At 37.9% G+C, this 21,947-nt stretch overlaps 1 protein-coding gene across 1 annotated transcript in view; it reads right to left on the reverse strand.

Annotated features, from left to right (window-relative positions):
• HSD17B4 (hydroxysteroid 17-beta dehydrogenase 4) overlaps positions 1-21,947 on the reverse strand; it is an 87,092-nt gene that overhangs the window by 21,445 nt on the left and 43,700 nt on the right. The window contains exons 12-20 of the mRNA XM_028149692.2: positions 21,308-21,414; positions 19,683-19,919; positions 16,045-16,096; positions 13,680-13,751; positions 11,032-11,135; positions 8,747-8,812; positions 6,403-6,472; positions 5,691-5,797; positions 4,704-4,790 (exon numbers count right to left, since the gene is read on the reverse strand). Coding sequence (XP_028005493.2) covers positions 4,704-4,790; positions 5,691-5,797; positions 6,403-6,472; positions 8,747-8,812; positions 11,032-11,135; positions 13,680-13,751; positions 16,045-16,096; positions 19,683-19,919; positions 21,308-21,414 — 902 coding nt within the window. The remainder of the gene's footprint in view (positions 1-4,703; positions 4,791-5,690; positions 5,798-6,402; positions 6,473-8,746; positions 8,813-11,031; positions 11,136-13,679; positions 13,752-16,044; positions 16,097-19,682; positions 19,920-21,307; positions 21,415-21,947) is intronic.

A 21,947-nucleotide genomic window follows, 5' to 3' on the forward strand; every position in this document is an offset into this window, starting at 1 on the left:
TAAATGAAAAGTTAATAAATTAAATGTCAAGATGAATAAATATGAAGCCTTAGTGATTTAATACTACTGTTATTAACCTAACCGTAAAATCAACTGGAACCCTTTTAAAAATATGTTTGAGTAGGTCCCATCTCCAAAAGTTCCAATTTAAATAATCTGAGGTGCAGCCTGGGCACTGGTATTTGGTGGACTTTAAAAAATACACAACTGTGTGTCTAATGGGAACCAAAATGAGAATTACTGAATTGTTGAAAGGTAGAGGGCATGGCCCAATATCCACATGAGGTAGTGGTAATCAAAGTTTATTTCTGCTAATACTCATCTTTTTAAAGTATTAATTCTAGTTCTTATTTCAAATAGGAAGTGTACACAGCATAAACTAAATGCTTAAATAGCCCTTTATCAAAATAAAAGTTCATTCATTACAGAAACTCAAATTCTAATTCTTAATTTATCTAAAATTATTTCAATGGCTATTCTTTCAAAAAATTATGGCACTGCTACAAATGTACAGGAACGTATCTAAAAATTAAGGAAGCATTTATCAAAACTGATTTTTAACTATCAAGATCATTATCCTTTGACTACTTCATATCATAGTTCAGATAAAAAGAACTTGCAAATTTGTTCATTTTATTTCAAATTATATCAGTAAAAGGTATGGAAAAAGACAATTTATAAACAAAATACACTTTAATAAATTACTTTCTTGTAACCAAGCCAAGCATATCATTTGGAACATTAGTTTAAGATGTTTCTTAAAATATAATAGGAAGGAAAGAAAAAAGGGAGAGAGGGAGGGAATGAGGGAGGAAAGGAGGGAGAGATGATTCTTATATGTAACTAGAGGCCCGATGCATGAAATTTGTGCATGTTGGGGGGATGAAGGGGGGGTGTCACTCAGCCCAGCCTGCACCCTCTACAATCTGGGACCCCTTGAGGGATGTTCAACTGCCCATTTAGGCACAATCCTGGTAGGATAGGGCCTAAATGGGAAGTCGGAAATCCCTCTCACAATCCAGGACTGCTGGCTCCCAACTGCTCGCCTGCCTGCCTTCCTGATTGCCCCTAACCGCTTCTGCCTGCCAGCCTGATCACCCCCTAACCACTCCCCTGCCAGTCTGATTGATGTCTAATTGCTCCCCTACCAGCCTGTTTGCCCCTAACTGCCCTCCCCTGCAGGCCTGGTTCCCCCCCCCAACTGCTCTCCCCTGCAGGCCTGAGTCCCCCCCAACTGCCCTACCCTGCAGGCCTGGTCACCCCCACCTTCCCTCCTCTACCGGCCTGGTCACCCCTAACTGCCCTCCCCTTCAGGCTTGATCGCCCCCAACTGCCCTCCCTTGCAGGCCTGGTCCCTCCCAACTGCCCTCCCCTGCTGGCCTTCTTGTGGTGGCCATCTTGTGTCCACATGGGGGCAGCCATCTTGTGTGTTGGAGTGATGGTCAATCTGCATATTACTCTTTTATTAGATAGGATAGAGGCCTGGTGCACAGGTGGGGGCCGGCTGGTATGCCCTGAAGTGTGTCCCGGAATAGGGTGGGGGTTCCCTTGGGGTGTGGGGCAGCCTGGGCGAGGGGCCTGTGTTGGTTTGCAGGCTTGCCATGCCCCTGGTGACCCAAGCGGAGGCCCTGGTTTATTTATCTTCTACAATTGAAACTTTGTAGCCTGGAGCAGAGTTAAGCCTTCTGCTTGCTTGTGGCGGCAGCCATTTTTGCTGGGATTTATTTATCTTCTATAATTAAAACTTTGAGCCTTAAATGGAGGCCTAGGCCAGCCAGGGCAGGTGGAAAGCTTGGCTTTCTCCATCTCCGGGTGCAATTCAAGCCTCCTGCTCTCTCCAGCTCTGTGGCTGCCGTCATTTTTGTTGGGATTTATTTATCTTCTATCATTGAAACTTTGTAGCATTGAATGGAGACCTGAGCCAGCAAGGACAGGCGGAAAGCTTGGCTTCCTCCATTGCCAGGGAAACCCAAGCCAAGCCTCCATCCTGCTCTCTGTGGCCGCAGCCATCTTGGTTGGGTTTATTTGCATATTCACTCCTGATTGGCTGGTGGGCATGGCTTGTGGGTGTAGTGGAGATACAGTCAATTTGCATATTACGCTTTTATTAGATAGAACTAGTAGAAAAAGAGCACATCTAATCACTGCATATTAGAGATAATGGTATAGCCTGCTTATAGGAACTCAATAACTGGAAGTTGTTATTATTATTAGTGGAGGTGTTTAAACTACTCAACACAAACCATCTATGCACTATTGGTACATGATCAGGCCAAACAATATCAGCCGGTCAACTGTGTTAACAAAAATGACCTTTAAAAAACTTACAAGTAAATGGATGGCTGTATGTCCTTTTAGTATTTTATTGGGGCACTGCTTAACAGCCTCACTCCAATATTACTTAACTCTAAAGGGAAATACATTTTGTCTTGTTATTTATAATTAATCTCAAACTTGTGAAATAAAATGTTAATTTGTTGATTTTTGTGTAATTAAGATACACGTGTTTTCTGTCCAGTAGAAACCAAAACCATAAAGGATATGGTTTTACTAGAGGCCTGGTGCACGACATCCATGCATTTGGAAGAGGGGATTTCCTCAGCCCAGTCTGCACCCTTTAGCAGTCCAGGAGCCCTTGGGGGATGTCCAACTGATGGCTTAGACCCTCTCCCCACGGGGAGCAGGCCTAAGCCATCAGTTGGACATCCTTAGCACTGCAGCCTGGCTTGTAGCTGAGCAGTGCTCTCCCTGTGGGAGCACACTGACCACCAGGGGGCAGCTCCTGCATTGAGCATCTGCCCCTGGTGGTCAGTGCACATCATAACAACCAGTTGTTCCACCATTCTGTCAATTTGCATACTACCCTTTTATTATATACCAATGGCCCGGTGCATGAAATTCACACACGGAGGGGAGGGTGTCCCTCAGCCCAGCCTGCACCCTCTCCAATCTGGGACCCCTCAGGGGATGTCTGACTGCCGATCAGACATCCCTCTCACAATCCGGGACCGCTGGCTCCTAACCACTCACCTGCCTGATCGCCCCTAACCACTCTGCATGCTGGCCTAATTGCCCCCAACTGCCCCACCGCCAGCCTGCTCGCTCCCAACTGCCCCCCCCTGCAGGCATTATGGCCCTCAACTGCCCCCCACTGCTGGCCTGCTCGCCCCCAACTGCCCCCCCACCAGCCTGATCACCCCCAACTGCCCTCCCCTCCGGGCCTGATTGCTCCTAACTGCCTCTGCCTCGGCTCCACCATGGTTTTGTCCGGAAGGGTGTCCAGAAAATATCCCAGAAGGTCTCCTGGTCTAATTAGCATATTACCCTTTTAATAGCATAGACTAGAGACCCAATGCATGAAATTCCTGCAAGAGTAGGCCTTCCTTCTCCTGCCTGCTGGCACCGGCTTCCCTCCAGCACCCAGGACCTGGGCTTCCATCCAGCCGCTGACAGGTACCAAGGACCTGGGCTTCCCACCGGCCGCTGGCAGGCACCTGGGACCCGGGCTTCCCTCACAGCCCCGGCTTCTCCCGGAAGGATGTCTGGAAGGATGTCCAGTCTAATTAGCATATTACACTTTTATTATTATAGGGGATTATCCTTTAGTACATTCACTAGTTTTGTCTCTATATCAGTAAAATTATTTTAGAATGCATTTCCTATTGGACAAAACACTTTTGTTCTAATTCTGTTTTGAACTAGTTTTATCATCTTACTTGTTAGTTCCCTCACTAAGTAATTAAATACATTTATGTCATGTTTTCATTTAAATCTCTCTAAGAGCCATGTCTTTAATTTTTTGAAGATTATATTTTGACAACAACCTAACTGCTTGAGCCAAAAAGATAGGGTTGGTTATGTTTTCAGAACAGCTCTGTCACTGCTACACATACAGGAACCAGTTATCTATCTACACTAATAAAAGAGAAACATGCAAATTGACCATCACCTCATGATGCCCACCAGCCAATCAGGAGTGAGTATTCAAATTAACCTGACAAAGATGGTGGCGGCCCTGCCCCCCAGCTTCTCGGGGCCTCTGGGCAGCACGCATGCAGGCGCTGAGAGTCCGGACGGGGCAGGATGCCTGCTATGAGGGGGAGGGTGAAGAGTGGAGGGAGCTATAGGAGCAGCGCTCCAGCTGGAGCAAAGACTGAAGGCTCCAGCCAGAGCGAAGACTGAAGGCAGCAGCCAGAGCAAAGACCTGGGTCCCAGATGCCAGAGGAAAACCAGTGCTGGCAGCCAGGGGAAGGAAGGCCTATTGCATGAATCTTTGTGCAACAGGCCTCTAGTATATATATAAAAGCCCAGTGACCGGAAGGGTGGAACAACCAGAACAGGTGGCTATGACGCGCACTGTAGCAGCCAACCAGCCTGATCTGGGCCCCAATTGGCCCCCAAAACCCCGACTGGGGGCGGGGCCAGCAAGCCAACTGCCCGCAGCCCCTCCACCCCATCAGCCCAGCCCGATGGGCCCCCATTGGGGCTAGCTGGCCAGAACCCACCCATGCACAAATTCATGCACCGGGCCTCTTGTTGAAAATAAAACAAAATAAAAAACAAGGTACATAGGCATTTTATTTCTAAATAAAAGTTACCACTGATTATACAAAGATTTTACAGGTTTTTTTGTGGGTTTTTTTTTGTTTTATGGAACAAAATTATAGGACATAGTGAAGTGGGTAAGAAAACAATATTCATACCTTGGTTTGGAAATGGATTCTATTTCCTTCCTTCCACATCTCAGTTTTTAGAGTTTGTCCTGGATATACTGGTTTTGCAAAACGAGCCTTCAAAAAAATGAGTTTTGGGGTTGAAAATGTTTCAAAATGCAACTTTTCTACTTGTGAAAAAAAAATTGTGAGGGAAGTCAAAGAGCATACAAGGAAGAAAAGACAGGTTTAAATATAGTTAAATTTATAAAGCAATAAAAATAATATGATAAAATAAATAAAGAATATAGTTAATATGAGCCAATTCTTTGTGTTTCAAAGTACAGAGTCAATAGTGTTTAATCCTGGCAAACCAAGAAACAGAAACATAATTATATTAAGTAGTACTACCACCAAAACAGTTAAAATAAAATCAAAAGCATGAGAATAACCAGTGCTATCAAAGGCAAGGTATCAAAAAAAAAACGCATTTTCACTGCTACATGGAACACAAACTGATAAAAGCTTTGGAAGCTATTTGATACTGTACTACACTTTTTTAAGATTGTATCTTTTTACTTACGCTTATGCAAAGATATTGTTCAGAGATAGTTTTCTTTGTAATTTATAATGGATGAAAACTTGAAATCACTTAAAAGTAAAAAACCAAATGCTACCATCATGTTGATGTAGGTGTATGTTTTTAGAGTTCAAATGTAGCCATTTAACATTTTCAATTAAATTAATGTCAAATTACAAAACAGTGAAAAAAAAATTTAAGGTGAATCTCAAGTTTTTGTTAAAGCACATATTTTATAAAACAATCTAATTAATATGTTAAAATTATAACTGCATATGATACCCTTACATGAAAAATGTGTAATAGAGGTAGTTTTAGCTACAAAAAGAAAACGTGTTAATTGCCAAGTCAATGTAATAAAAATGTTTATTACTTCAGTATAGTACTTACTTTTTAAAAAGTCCCTAAAGCTTGTTTTTTTCTCTAAATGTTCAAATTATGCAATAATATGTGTGTACCTTAATTGCCTTAAATCTTGACACGTCACTGTCTGCAAACTGCTGCAAAACATGCCTGGCAGAAAATCCAAATGTACATAATCCATGTAATATGGGCTTGTTGAAACCTAAAAAGAGAGTTTAGCTAGATATGGACACATTTCATGTTTAAAAACCAAGAATAATTTAAGATTTCAGAAATATAATCTTCAAACTACATTAAAATTAATTATAGCTTCTATTTTAAGCAATATGGAAAATATTCTATAAATAATACCTCCTGGATGAAAATTATGAAATAAAGAAAAAAATAAGAAAGGAATGTTAGAGATATGGGAACACAAAGCATTGCTTTGTTTAGCTTGGTTATAACCACAAAATCATCCATGATGATTTCAATATCCATGTATATGGATAATCTTCCCTTGACCTTTCAGTTTCTTGCTCTCTCCTCCAATGACCTTGACCTACATGATAACTCAGACACTGACCCACATGATCCTAACCTAGACCTTGCACTAGCAGGAGCTTCCTTCCACCATAATCTCAATTTCAAGTACACCATTTTCGGAACGTTACTTCCTACCTTTCAATATCCTTTGCATAAATGTATTATGAAAGAGCTATTTTTAAAATGTTACTTAAACTACAAGTCATAAGTAGCAATGTCTTTAAGTCTTATTTAGATAACTGAGCTAATATTTTTTCATTGGCATGTATTTTAGCAACTCACCTGCTAAACTAGCAAAGTTAGGATCAATATGTAATGGATTCCAGTCACCACTGAGGCGGTACAGAGCAGCCTGTGCAGAGAAGAATTATAAATGTAACTAGTATCCAGTGCTTTCTTAGAATACATTAAAAGAAAAACAGGAAATAGGGCTGGTTATTGTATCTGAAATGCATTATAATATATCCAATTGCAGCTTTGATTAAAAAATAACTATTTCTAGCCCAAGCTGGTTTGGCTCAGTGGATAGAGCATTGGCCTATAAACTGAAGGGCCCAGGTTCGATTCCGTTCAAGGACACATGCCCAGGTTACGGGCTGGATCCCCAGCAGGGGGAGTACAGGAGGCAGCTAATCAATGATTCTCTCTCATCATTGATGTTTCTATCACTCTCTCCCTCTCCCTTCCTCTCTGAAATCAATAAAAATATATTTTAAAAAATTAACTGTAAAACAAATTTTTATAACACCTGACATTGAAATAGTTGAGAAGGATTGTCAAATAATAAGAAGGGGTGTCAAGAACTATATCTATAACACTGGTTACCACTACTTAAGAAGAAATTCACAAAAAGAAATCCATCAACCTACTCCCATTAAAATACAATAGAGATAATGTAAATGTTTACAGCCTTTTCTAACCAAGCAAAATGTATGCAAACTTTCTAAATAGAGTGTTTTAAATCATATACAAAATGGTCAGGAATCTCTGTCAAATGATGAAAGGTCATTATTTATACAAAAAAATATTTGTTAACTTAATATTTGTCGTGCAGCAAAATAGACAACGCTGCTAAAAGCTAACAAAAAGTTCTATTCGTCTGAAAAAGTAAAAGAAGAAAAATTCCTCTACTGTGTGTAGAAATTCAAGCTTTGGAAACTATTTAGTTTTTCTTATCTATAGCAGCTTTTCTTATTTATTATTTCAGTAAGTTTTTCTTATTTATTATTTCAGTAACCCACAAATAATAAAAGAGTATTGGTGTTTTTTTGGCACTGTGAAACCTTGAAACCTTTTCTGTTTAGTGCCCTAAAAAAATTGATTTCACTATGAAGCTTTAATTGAACACACACACACACACACACACACACACACACGTGCATTCTTAAGAAATTGATAAGAAACAGACATTGCAAAAACATTTAAAGGCAAAAACTAATCTGAACAAAAAAAATATTGTTCTCTCCATCATCCAATTATATAGTGCAGGAAAAAAAAAATACAATATGTACCAACCTTAATTGTTTCTGGCTCATGAAATTACTAGTATATTTATATTTGCCAGAAAACATAAATCCTGCAGAAGTTCTCATATCCAGTATATCAAAATTAGCATAAAAAAGTAGTGAACTTTATAAATAATTTGCTGTCATTACATGCTCACTCACAGCACAACTTCAGAGCTCTGCCTATTCTATTCTATCTCTGCATGGTTGTCTCCTGGCCACTTCAGAGAAGAATCTTCAGGTTTCCCAAAAACAAAGTTGTTTTTCTCCTCTTTGTGGCTACTCTTTGTTTCTTAAATAAGTCTTTACATGCTCATAGAATTTGTTACCCGATAGGGCATTTTATATCCTCCATCAGAGAGCAAATTATTTATGTCAAACAAAAGAGATTAAATCATCTACCCTTTCTAAGATGCTTTATTTTGCCTGTCTGCTAAAGTTAGCATAATATAATCTGATTCCAACCAATGCAGCTCAGCTTTCCTTCCCAAAAGAGAAAGGGATGACTAAAATTTGCCTTTTTATTCTTTCTATCCTGCCCTCTAAAGCTCTTATGAATTTCTTCACTAGCAAGCATGGCAGTCTCCCTAAGGCAAGCGTTCCATCACCAGCAAAGCACGATGCTCTTTGAAGAGACTATTGAAAAACCATTTTATATTATCTTTTGATACCTAGTGAAGAAAAAATTGATAAGTAAAAATTTAGAAAGAATGAATTCCAACGACACAAGTATTATATATATATATATATATATTTTATTATGTTGAAGGACACAAGCACTACTTTTAGACTTAGAAAATTATAAGGTGTCAAAGAGTTATAAATTAAAAAGTGTCAGCAGTCAGGTGGATTTATCACGTTTAAAATATACAATCTGCCCTAACCGGTTTGGCTCAGTGGATAGAGCATCGGCCTGTGGATTGAAAGGTCCCAGGTTCGATTCCGGTCAAGGGCATGTACCTTGGTTGCAGGCACATCCCCAGTAGGGGGTGTGCAAGAGGCAGCTGATCTGTTTCTCTCTCATTGATGTTTCTAACTCTCTATCCCTCTCTCTTCCACTCTGTAAAAAACGCAATAAAAATTTAAATAATAATAATAAAAAATAAAATATAGAATCTTACCTGATTAAGTGAGGTGGTGTCTGTAAGTACAGCATCAGGATGTCTATTAGGTATGGCTACAGCTTCCTGAAATAAAAAAATATTGTATGTTAAATACCAACAAAGTAACTTTTATTCTCTTTACCCAAACTGGTATTTGATAACCAACTATGTTTTAATATAATAAAATCTGCAAGTTGGATAACAAGTTTTTTTAAATACTTTATGTTCAGGAGATAATGTTGAAAATTTCATAACTGCTAGCTTCCTCTACATTATGATTTCCCTATTTAATGAAAGGAGTTATATAACCAGATCCATTCTCTAGATCACAGAGAAGAAAAAGGTAAAGATTGTTTTCCAAATGCAAAAGATGAGGACAGATATAAAAATTAAACAATTCACATCTAAATTGATTTAATCTTTAAATGCACTTTACTAAGAGTATAGATCTCTCTGCATTTATAGCCTATTTGGAGTTGGTTGAACTTCTTGGATGTGTAGATTGTTTTTCATCAAAGGCATTATTCCTTCAATTATATTTTTCTACTTCTTTCTCGGCTCTCACTCTGCTCCTCCCGTTACTTGAAGGTATCCCATGTTTCTCTGAGGCTTTTCATTCTTTTTTTTTTTCCTTCACCTTTTTTCTATTCTTCAGACACATACTCATAGATAGGTGGAATAGATATATCTTCAACCTTTTTTATTCTTTCTTTTGCCAGTTCAAATCTACTGTTGAGTCCCTCTAATAAATTCTTCATTGCAATTATTGTACTTTCAGCTGCTGAACTTCTATTTGGTTCTTTTTTTTATATTTTCTATTTATTGACTTTTCTCTACTTGATGAGTCATGTCATCATATATTACTTCTATAAGCAGGGTTTACTTTCCTTCTTTAAATAAGTAATAGCTGCTCTGAAGTCTCTATCTGTTATTAGATCCGCTCATAGGTGATTTCTGTTGCCAGTTTTATTTTGTTCTGTTTTTCTTATCCATGGGTCACACTCTCCTGTTCCATTCATGTCCTATTTTTCTGCTGATAACTGGACATTTTTAGATAACATATTGTAGTAACTTTGGATACTAATCACCCTTCCCTTCACGGCTTGTTGTTATTAACATGTTAATTTATTTAATGATTTGACTAAACTATTTTAATTAAGTCTATTTCTCCCACAGTGTGCAGCCCTGATGTTGCTTCTCAGAGGGTGTAGCCTGCCCTGTGGTTTTATTAGGGCTCTCTATGTTAAACTGTCTGCCTCTTTTGGAATCACACTCAGCTGATGGGCTCCACTAGCTGCCAGATGACTGCTCTATTATTTTCAACAATGCTTTGGGGCATAAATTGCTCCAAGGTCTGATTCAATTAGGGGTAGTTAGTCTTTGGGGCTAGTCTTAGAGATGTGTTATGAACCCATGAGGATTCCACTTAACTGTCTCAATCTGTGGTTCTCTCTAGTACTCTTCCACTTGGGCAGAGGGATCTGGGTTTGGCTGCACCTGCCTGAAGTGAAGCTTCTACCACACTGAACCAGGGAGAGAAAGGAAGGAGAGAATCATGGCTCAAATGCCAGATTCTCACTGTTCTTGCCAAGATATAGATTTTGAATAGATATTTCTTCACTTGCTAATTCCCTTAAAACAATTCCCAGAAACTTCAAACTTTCTATTTCTCATAATTTTTACCAGTTATGATTGTTTCTCTGGGGAAAGGGTCAAAGGAACTCGTACACCATCATTCCGGAAGCAATGTTGCTTTAATAATACTTTATTTATTCCAGAAGAATATTTATTACAGAATAACTTTAATACCTCACATAAATTAGAAGTAAAGGCCAGGTTAAATTAGTGTGAAATACAAGTTCTAAAATATTTTTAGAATAAATATGTTTTTACATAGAATTTGAGAACTAAAGAATAACTGGAATTGTCTTACATAACAGAAGTTCTAAAGCCATTTAATGAATGAAGATTTTCATTTCCACAAGAGTCACTTGTATGTGTTAAGCTTTTATAAAGACTTTTGGGTGCTACAAAGTTTGTATAAGAAAGTAAAAGCATACCCATAATTATCTCAGGTACATTATACTTATCTCAGCCAGACTGCTATATGTAACGTATATTATATATTAAACTATACAAACATAAACAGCATTTCAAATCCAAGGAACATATTCTGATTCAAAGAAGTGTGGATTACTGAGCCTCTACTGCATGAAATTACACATGTGGTAAAATAGTAAATTTAAGATACAGATCAGGATCCTTAGCTACATATATACTTTACTTATAAAGCCATAGCCTACCTTGACTTTATCAGAAGTCCGTTTTCCACCAATGCCTCCAGAGCCAATAAGGAATAGGGAGAACTGATTATAACATATAAGTTCCTTCCCAGAATAAGAAGAGACTGAAAAGTAAATGAAAAATATGTTTTAAGTTGTCAAAAGACATAACTAATTAACCAATATATGATCAACAATTCCTTTAAAAGTTAAAAAAACAAAATCCAATTACTGAAAGGTTTTATGATTTAAATATGTCTAAGTCTGGTTATGAGCCATTCATTTTAATTCACCAGTTCCTGGAAGGCAGACAGAAGAGGATGTTCACTAACCCTTAGTTGACTATGAAATTGCAGGTTCACTCCCCTCTTTTTAAACCTCCCCAACTTTCATATTTTAATTCTCTCCAAATCAAACATTTCAAGCAATCCCACTATAAAGCACAGGTAACCTCACACTCAAACTTTCAAACATTCCGCTAAAGCACTCAAAAAGAGCCTGGAATATAAAAGAAGAAATAGGTGAGAATGCAAGTATAAGCTTCAGGAGGGAGGGATCATGGCTATTTTGCTCATCATCATATTCCCAGCAATTAGAATAGTACCTAGGACCAAAAAAGGCACCTGATAATGTGTATTAAATTAATTAACGAATCAATGACTAAATGACAAGTTAGCAAGTTAGTAAACAGGTAAGCAAGTAATAAATGAATGTAAGACAGCTGTTCCTCTTTCTACTGACTGGTTTCCTATTGAGAGTTTAAGTATTATCTGTGTTTCCAGCTCTAGAAAACTAGGAACATGATTTTGAACTGCATTAGAGAAAAAAATCCAATTATAACAAAAAGTAAAAAAGGTCATAGTAATTTGTATTTAAAATAAAAATTTTGTATTTATTAAATAAGAAACTGGATATTCTATTTCATTTATACTTTATCTACAAATTCTAATAAATTATTACATATTAGAGGTCCGGTGCATAAAATCGTACATTGGGGGTGGAGGGGGTTGTCCCTCAACCAAGCCTGCATCCTCTCCAATCTGGGACCCCTCAGGGGATGTCTGATTGCCGGCCTAAACCGGCAGTCAGACATCCCTCTCACAACCCAGGACCGCGGGCTCCTAACCACTCACCTGCCTGCCTGCCTGATTGCCCCTAACCGCTTCTGCCTGCCAGCCTAATAGCCCTCTAACCACTCCCCTGCCGGCCTGATTGACACCTAACTGCTCCCCTGCTAGCCTGATCACCCCAACTGCCCTCCCTTGCTGGCCTGATCACCCACAATTGCCCTCCCCTGATGGCCTGATTGTCCCCAACTGCCCTCCCCTGCCAGCCTGATTGCCCACAACTGCCCTCCCCTGCCACAACCCGCCTCCTCCACTGGAACCTGCCTCCTCTGTGTGAGGCAGTGGAGATGCTGAGACGGGCCTCGGCGCCGCACGGAGCCATGGGACCCCCCAGGCCTCACCACGCAGAGTGGCCACTGGGCCCCACCTCTGCTGTGCGCATGGCCATCTGTGGCGGCCATCTTGTGGTGGCCATCTTGTGACAACATCATATAGGAGGGCCACCTAGGCTTTTATTAGTATAAATTACCAAGCTAAAGTGAAATAAATGGAGTTGATCAAGAGACAATAGTAAAAATTAAAGCTAAGGTTACTGCAGAATTTTTGTGGTATGTTATATTTGGTAGGATGGCGAGAAGACTAAAAGAATTACAGCCAAATACTGGCCAACATCTGGGATGACAATAAAGTATGAAAATCTAAAAAAGAGAAGTAGAGGAAGACAAGAAAGAGAGGGAAGGGGAAAGGAAGAGATAACCAACATATGATGAAATACTGAGTTATCAAAAACAATGTAGTAGAATATTTAAGAGCATCAAAATGTTCTCAATATATTATTAAGTAAAAACAAGGCAAGTCCAAAACAGCAAATACAGTATAAACTCCTACGTGTTTAGAACAAAAAGGATAATGCCTATATTCCAAATATCAGATATTATTAAACTTTCCACTGTCCTTTATTTCTAAAAATTTTTGATAATAAATATTTATTTCTTTTGTTCTTAAACTTTAAAAATTTTAAGCAGTGTTATCTGTAGCTTATGTTTAATTACTAGTATTTCAACATTTATTAAACTACTATAATCTTTTTTTCTACTGCAAATAAAATGTGGCTATAATGTTTAAATCACATTATGAGTTCAATAGGCCTGAAGGTACAAGTTTAGGAACCTAACTACCATTTAGAAGAATAATTCAGGGGTCAAATATGTTCCAAGTTCCAAAGAGCTAACACAGAAAACAATTTCTACAATACTGCCTAATTACCAACAGAGGGCTGTCTATGTGTTCCTTCCTGTCCAAAACTAACTCAGCAAGTACAATTCTCCTTATGTTCTCCAAACCAGCCACAATTCTTCTGTGCTTTGTTTGTATGGTCTCAAATCCCCTGAAGTGGCCCACTCTCCCTACCCTTATCCTAATCTACTCCTTCTTACCCTCCTTCCTTATTTTCTAAAACAGCTTATAAATATTTAGAGTGCGTATCTTGCTTTCCCACAAACTGAAAAATACAAACTTACTAATCACTTCTATGGTGAAGTACTGTTACATATAAAACCCATCAATCTAACAATATTATTATAAGAATTGGAAATTAGTTACCATCGATAATAATTACTAAACCAGATCCTTTATCTAGGACATCGGCAACAATTGCTTCATTCCTTAATGTTCCTAAAATGAAAAGTAAAATAAATAAATAAATAGACTGTTTTAAAGATCATAAGTAAATAAACAGGCTGTGTTAAAAATAGTAAGTTATTATATTAAGACATGAGAGAATTTAACATAATTTCCACGATAAGTTCAGCAAAACTAAAAAGTATGATTTAAATAATTTTCATTATAATGCTAAATAATTCGACATTAGAGGCAGTCAGAACACCTGAGTCACTAAACTTGAATCAGTAATTCTGATAAATTAGGTTTTAAGAAATAATACTTTTCAATCATTCAACAAACATTTGTTAAGGATATGACCAGTGCCATTTACACCATTCCTTCTCAAATCTCTACTTTACTGGCTTCCATGAGACACTGTTTCTCTCTAATCACTCTGTACTTTTACAGACTCTTCCTTCCATCATTTAACTGGTGATGTCTTGATGGATCATCATTGTCTGGGGGTGAACTCATGTTTTTCTCAAACCTGCTTTTCTCTTTTGTTCCCTACGTAAATGAATGGTATTACCCACCGAGCTGCTCAAGCCAGAAACTTGAGCATCACTCGACTCACAGAGTCTAAGTAGTGTCTACACTTGAGTATGCGGAGAATGGTAGAAGATGGATTCTACCAAGGTGTTTTACTTCATCCTTAAGTCTGGGGTTTCAATAGGAAAGTGACAAACACATTTGCATTTCAGAAATAACATTATGTCTGCAATGAGGTGAATAAACCTCAAGGGAACAAGAATGGAGACAGAGAGAATACTTAAGAGAGCAAGAGAAGATGGTAGACTAAACAAAGAAGAAGAAGTGGAGGTGGACAGAAATAGGATTCAGATGTACCAAAGGGAGAGAACCAACGAACTTGGTAAATGTCTGGATATGAGAGACGGTAAAAGAGACGCCAAGGGTGATATCCAGATTTCTCACTTTTCTAAATCTCTCTGATCCACCCACTTGTTTCCATCCTTCTACCACCTTAGTGCAAGCTACCATCATTTCATCTGAAGTACCACTACAGACTTTTAACTAGATGCCTGCACATCCACTCTGACCAACTTTAGAACATGCTCCATATATGTCTGAGGTGATTTTTTCCCAAAGTCAAATCTGACAATGTAATAAAGTGCTTTTCCCAACACCACCACTATCTCTCCCCACCAGTCCCATAAATATAAAATTTGCGATAAATACAAAATTCCCTAACATGATCTATGTGATACTATTCCCTGCCACCACTACCAGGCTCTCCAGCCACCCTGGCCTTCCTTTGCTCCTCCTTATCTATGCTTCTCGTATTTCAAGAGCCTTTACACAGGCCCTTGGGTGTCTGGAATGCTCTTTCTTTCCTTCTTTGCCTCACTTCATACCTACCTGAAATCTTTCTTTAAAATCTCTCTTCATATCAGTTCCTTAGAGAACACTTTCATTACCAAACCAATAATGTCCAATCCTTCTATTTTAAGTTCTAATGCTATCATGTATCTTTTACCTATAATGTTTATCACAAGTAGTTACAGGTAATGTAATATAATGTAATAACAGGTGATTTTGATATGCAGTCAGATTACAAAATTATCTAAAACCAAATACTGCATCTTACAAGTGGCAGGTATCCAGCAGATATTTGATGAACACAGTCACCACACACTGTGCTTTATAACCAATAAAAAGGACTGTGTGAAACTTAGGCTGTAACACTAACAATGAAACAAAGCTACTCAGCCTTAAGCAATAAGAATCTCACAATTTCTTAGGAAAATAAGAAGATTGAGGAACGAGTTAAAGTAGGTTTCTAGCTACTTGCTGACCTCTACATTATATAATGTGAAATGAACAACTAAGATATTATTGAGAAAAATAGATGATTAAAGATACAAAAAATTCTGTATATTTTAACATGGTTTACTTTATGAAACTCAGCACCAATATAAATACCTGAGAAAAGAATGAAGAACCATGTTAACAGGAATCATAACTGATTGTACACAATCACCAAGTTTAGAACATATGTACAAAAATGCTCCTTTCATTTGTTAATAACACACATATCAATATAAATAAATTATTAGCATTTTGAAGTAATTTTTAAAGGAAATTATTAAAGGACAAAGTTTAAGATAATCAAAATAGGTACTAGTTAATAGTAACCTAGTCTCATGGCTGACAAGTGCATAAATAACTTGTGATATGCTTTATTTAAGTCTCTCTATGCCAATTTAACATACTGACACAATTTGGAAGGTTAGTAAAAAAATAAAATTATGGTGTGGTTACTGGATTCAGTATATCAAGAACTCACCTGTTCTGGGAAATGGTTTATACAACTCCAAGTACTGCTCCCCATGAAGCATCTATGTTAGGATAAGTAAAGTTTTATTAGCAGACTTTCTTTTTTCCACGGGTTCTGTCTGTGGATATTACTAATCAAAATGACATTTCACTGTCCACATGCTCACATCACTACTTCCCCCAAATTAATTGTCTCAGTTTGGCTTCTACTTCTTAATCACATGATTTAGAAATAATCAGTCCCCCAATCTAAAAACTGTTTTTTGGAACAGAGAAGATATCTTATATTTGTGTTTTCTTGACATTCACAAATCCCTGTTGACTGATGACTATGGATTATTTGCCAATGGAGACACTAAACTAAGCTGTACTTCCAGTGCCTGGAACATAGTGGGTCTCCAACACATATCTATTGAATGAAAATGAATTGGTAACCTCTAGTAATTTCAGGTCACACATACCAAACAAATACAAACAACTCAACCAAAACACACACATAAACCTTCAAAACTATCTATCTATAATAATAAAAGCATAACATGCTAATTATACTGGACATCCTTCCGGACAACCTTCTGGACGAAGCCGGGGCTGCGATGGAAGCCCAGGTCCTGGGTGCCAGAGGGAAGCCGGTGCCGGCAGCTGGAAGAAGGAAGGCCTAGTCTTGCACGAATTTTGTGCATCCGGCCTCTAGTGTTCAAAATAAAAGTACTACCAATGCCAATATTTCCTTAGTATAATATCTTATAAATTATCTACAAAGAGTAGACACTGAGGACACTGTAACTTCATAGCGACTTAACCTCCATGTATCAAAGCAAGAATACCCAAATATATGTAGGAAAACAATAGGACAGGAAAAACAAAACGTGGCCCACATATTCAAAAGACCACACTCCACTGCCATGGGACAGCTTAGTTCCCAGTCTTCCTCAGAACCCAGAAGAGGAAAAAGGGTTAGGCGGTTGGCAGTGCTGGGAGGACAAATGAAGGATGCCTCCTGTATCATAAGGCCTAGAAACTCAAGGCTGGGAAGACTGGGATTCAAATGCCAAGACAGCCTAGCTGGTTTGGCTCAGTGGACAGAGCGTCGGTGTGCGGACCGAAGGGTCCCAGGTTCAATTCCGGTCAAGGGCACGTATCTCAGTTGCAGGCTTCTCCTCGGCCTGGGCCCTGGTCAGGGCATGTGAAGGAGAGAAACCAACTGATGTGCTTCTTTCACATCAATGTTTCTCTCTGTCTTTCTCTCTCTCTTCCACTCTCTCTAAAAATCAATGGAAAAATAGCTCTGGGAAGGAATACCAAAAAAATAAAAATAAAAATAAAATGCCAAGACAGCTATCATTCCGGGCCATAGGTTCTGAACACCATTTCTGATTTCCAATTCCTTTCAACTCTGAGGGACAATTCTGAAACAACTGTTTTGTTTGCTCTTACATTAAGCAAACAGAAGAACTGTTTGTAGCAATTACCATGGGAGAGTGACTAAAACAACAAACTGCTTGGCACAAATTTCTCAACTCCCTCCCAACTTCATGAAATACTCTTAATAAAATACGAGTATTCTCCTAAGTTCAATACAGCAATGGGATAATGGAACCTACAGTAAATGGGTTCTCCAATCAAGGGTTGCAGAAATGGTCTCATAGCTCTATGATTCAACAATTATCACTAGACTCATTCTAAACCTTACTCCAAAAATTAAATAAACCCCACCTCAAAAGCTTTCTCACAGTTGTTCACTCCTTCCTTCTTGAAACAATTTATTCATTTTGCTTTCCAAATACCATATTCTCTTGATATTCCTCATAACTCATACCTTACCAGCCATTCCTTTGCAGTCTCTCTCACTAATTTCTCATCTTTTCAACCACTAAACACTGCAGGGTCCCTAAACTCAAGATCTTCTCTACATATACTCACACATTAGGTAATTTCATGTCTTCAAATATCACTTAAATGCTACAAACCCCAATTATAGGTTTGTATAATTACCCCCAAACTCTAGATTCATATGTTCAACTGTCCACTTTTTAACTCCACCTGTTTGTATGATAGGCATCTCAAATCTGTCGGAAAACAACTAATTATCTCCACCTTAAAGTAACTACATATATCTATTTTATTAGAAACAGTAATGTCATATATTATTAATATACATATTAAATATCCATATATATAAAAGGCTAATATGCAAAGTGTCCCTGCAGGAATTTGACAGGGAGACCAGGAGTTCAACAGGGAGACCAGTTCTATCGCTCGCTATGACGTGCGCTGACCACCAGGTGGCAGCGTGGAATGAAAGAGGCCCTGGCTGGCAGCTGGCAGCCAGGGAAAGGAAGTCCAGCCAAAAGCCGAAAGGAAGGCCCCCATTGGCCCTGATTGCCAGTCAGGTCTAGGTACCCTACCCATGCATGAATTTCGTGCACCAGTCTCTAGTGTTGTATATCATTAATTATAAATAATATATTGTTATGTATGCGGGGTGGGGCAAAAGCAGGTGTACAGTTGTAAATGAAATAGTTTATTCTGATATTGTTATTTACTAATTATTGTATTATTTTTCATATGAACAACTGTATACCTACTTTTGCCCCACCCTGTATATATCATCCCAGTTGTCCAGACTATAAACCTTTATCCTTGACTTCTTTTTTCCCCACTTTTATCCAGCCTTTTGCTTGAATTATTATAGTAGGCTCCTAACTGGTTTCCATGCTTCCATGCTTGGCTCCCATATAACTTATTCTTCACACAGTAGCAAAAATGAGCCTGTGAGTGAACACAGCCAGCTCATATCACCCCTCAGTTCAAAGTGTTACTGATGTCCCTACTCATTACTCAGAGTATAAACTGAAATCCTTACAATGACTACAAGGCTCTCTTCTCCCACCACTGCCCCTTCTCATTCTACAGTGATACTGGCCCCCTTGCTCACTCTACAGCTATACTGACCCTTTTGCTGTTCCAAAAACAAGCCAAGTATGCACCTGCCTCAAGGCCTTTTACATTTGTTTTTTCTGGTTCAAATACTCTTCCACAGGATAATTAATTGCCTGGCTTGCTCCTTCCCCAATATCATCAGGTAATGATGATCATATCCACTTTACAGATAAGAAAACAAGCTTAGAGAAGTTATTTACCCTTGGTCAGACAGCAAGTAAATAGTACAGAGAGAATTAATAACATTATGTCAAGGTTATGAGACTGAACATGATTGCTTCTTCTTTTTGTGTGCCTTTTCAACTAACCCTTTTCTCTGTTATTCTTAAAAAGGAATACCAAAGGATATGCTAACTTTTTTTAAAAAAATATATATTTCTTTATTGATTTCAGAGAGGAAGGGAGAGGGATAGAGAGATAGAAACATCAATGATGAGAGAGAATCATTGATAGGCTGCCTCCTGCACGCCCCCTATTGGGGATCGAGCCCACAACCAGGCATGTGCCCTTGGCCGGAATCGAACCTGGGACCCTTCAGTCCGCAGGCCGACGCTCTATCCACTGAGCCAAACCGGCTAGGGCTATGCTAACTTTTTATTCCTGAATCAACCATTATAAACTGTTTTACTAATAAGATGTGATACTTATCAACCATATTTAAAGAAACAGAAAAAAAGCAAAATAAAGGTTTCTTATTATGCATACCTTTGCTAAGTCAATTGAAAGCCCAGGAATCTCTAATAATTCTCCTCCCATTATAGATTTCTGAGCTATTACAACTCCAAAGGTAGGCAAACAGGAGAAGTCAGAATGTCCTTCATAAATAAACTTCAGATCCTTTGGTTGCTTGACCGATGCTCCCACTCCAAGAGCATACATAATAGTTTCCAGTTCCGTGTAAGCAGCAGAAAATGAAGGAAGTGTGTGGCCAACAGCTTCACCCTAGGGGGCAATAGTAGGAAATGATTTTTGTACTCATTGTTAAAACTCCAATTTTTCAGAACTACTCACTGCTTATGGTAGATACCTACTTTTGTTTTTGAAAAGATGTGATTAAAATATTATTTTAGTGAATTTAATGGAGTATTTTAATTATTTCATTATATTTGATTTTTTAAAATAGAAACCAATTAGATAACGTGTGGAAATGACTGCATTTATAGGTAATTACTTTTTTTATTGCTTGCTAACAGGTAGTATGTCTCATTTTAAACTTTCCTGTGTCTTTGAAGCTGGAAAGCCCTGTTAACTCAGCAACTATTAGCTACCCAAAAATAAAAATTTAAATTAAAAAAACCACATATTTATTGTAAGTAGGAATAGTGAATTGCCCTATAATATTTATTACATAAAAATTCACCGTAAACAGATGAGCAAAACACTGCTTAATGCTTGTAAATCAGAATGCCTTACAATGGCTTTACATAAAATGAGATTTTAACTAAAGTTCCTTCCTAGGAATGTACCTTATCTAAATGGATGTTGTATTTTTCTATTTAGTGATGATATGCCTATCTAATATGTAAAGCATATATGAGATTATAAAAGAATGATGCCCAACTTTCAATCACTTATTCTAAAGCAGGAGTCGCCAAACAATGCTAAGAGCTAAAAATGGTTTTTACATTTTTAAGTAGTTAAAAAAAAGAAAATCAAGAAGAAGTGTGTCAGAAATAGTATTTGGTCCAGGAAGCCTAAAATATTTATTATCTTGCCCTTTACCAAAGAAGTTTGCCAACTCCTATCCTGAAGTAAAATCACACTTATAAACTGATCACATTCTCAGGGTTAAAATTAGATGGTTAATTTTATCACTATGTCTGTCCTGAGTCACAAAATACCAAAATCACATGTGTCAAACTATTTACTTCTTACTATTTATGCACAAGTTTTTTTTTAAAAGGATAAGTACAAGAGATTGTAAATCTGCCAACTTCACAGGCTATAATCACAATTCTATTAGAATTTCTGACATACATTCTATCAGTGCTTTCCCTTATAAGAAATGACTCAGAAGAGGCACTATATAAATTAGCCTTTTCTAATAAGTTAGAAAAATAGTGACTAACGTAGGATTATCAATGCTTCTGGGGGGAAAAAAAGACACCTAATTATACTGAAGAAGAGAAAGTACGGGTTACATTTAATATTTTAGCCTTGTGTTCAAATTTTATAAATATTTAATAAATATTTTATGAAAAGTTTTGTGGTCACTTATCTTTCCTATTAAACAACAGATTAATAGCTTGGAAAATAATGTTTTATATGAAACAAAAGAAAAAAGGGCAGGAAAAGGTGTCCCAAGAAGGCACAGCTTTCTCCCTACTTACAGATCCTGATGTGGCTTTTGATGATGCCGCATGGCTGGTATGATTTGCTGAAACTCCTCCATCTGAATCTATTTTACTTAGAACTTCGATCATATTGCCAGTTGATTCTAAAAAATAACAACAACAATAATAATGCCTTTGTTAAAGATGTGACTAAAGAAAGCTACAATGTGCTACATCAGCAACTTTCAAACTTTTTCATCTCATGGCACACAAAATCTCATTACTAAAATTCCGCGGCACACCAGAAATATATTTTTTGTCAATCTAACAAAAAATGGGTATAATTTTGATTCATTCACATCGAATGGCTATTGTGCTGGTGGTTGTTATTTTTTTTGAAAGTCTAAGGGAAAAGAGGTCAATGTTTTAAAAATTCTTGAGGAACACCAGTGTGCCTGCTGTGGCACACTGGTTGAAAACCACTGTGCTAGATAATTTTTCTATAGCATTCAGCAAGCCTGCTGCAGACTCTAGATTGGCACTCATGAACTGAATGTGTAATGTCAGGCTATTATGCGAAAAAGTTGTGAAAGACTTTGAAATAGACTACAGGTAACTGGGTGTTTTCAACGGAAAACAAGACACTGTCCAACATGCTCTTCACAGGTTATGACCCCAAGGAGGCTCTGAGCTTTGC

The sequence above is a fragment of the Eptesicus fuscus genome, chromosome 4, assembly GCF_027574615.1.
Source record: "Eptesicus fuscus isolate TK198812 chromosome 4, DD_ASM_mEF_20220401, whole genome shotgun sequence".
NCBI classification, from domain to species: Eukaryota; Metazoa; Chordata; class Mammalia; order Chiroptera; family Vespertilionidae; genus Eptesicus; species Eptesicus fuscus.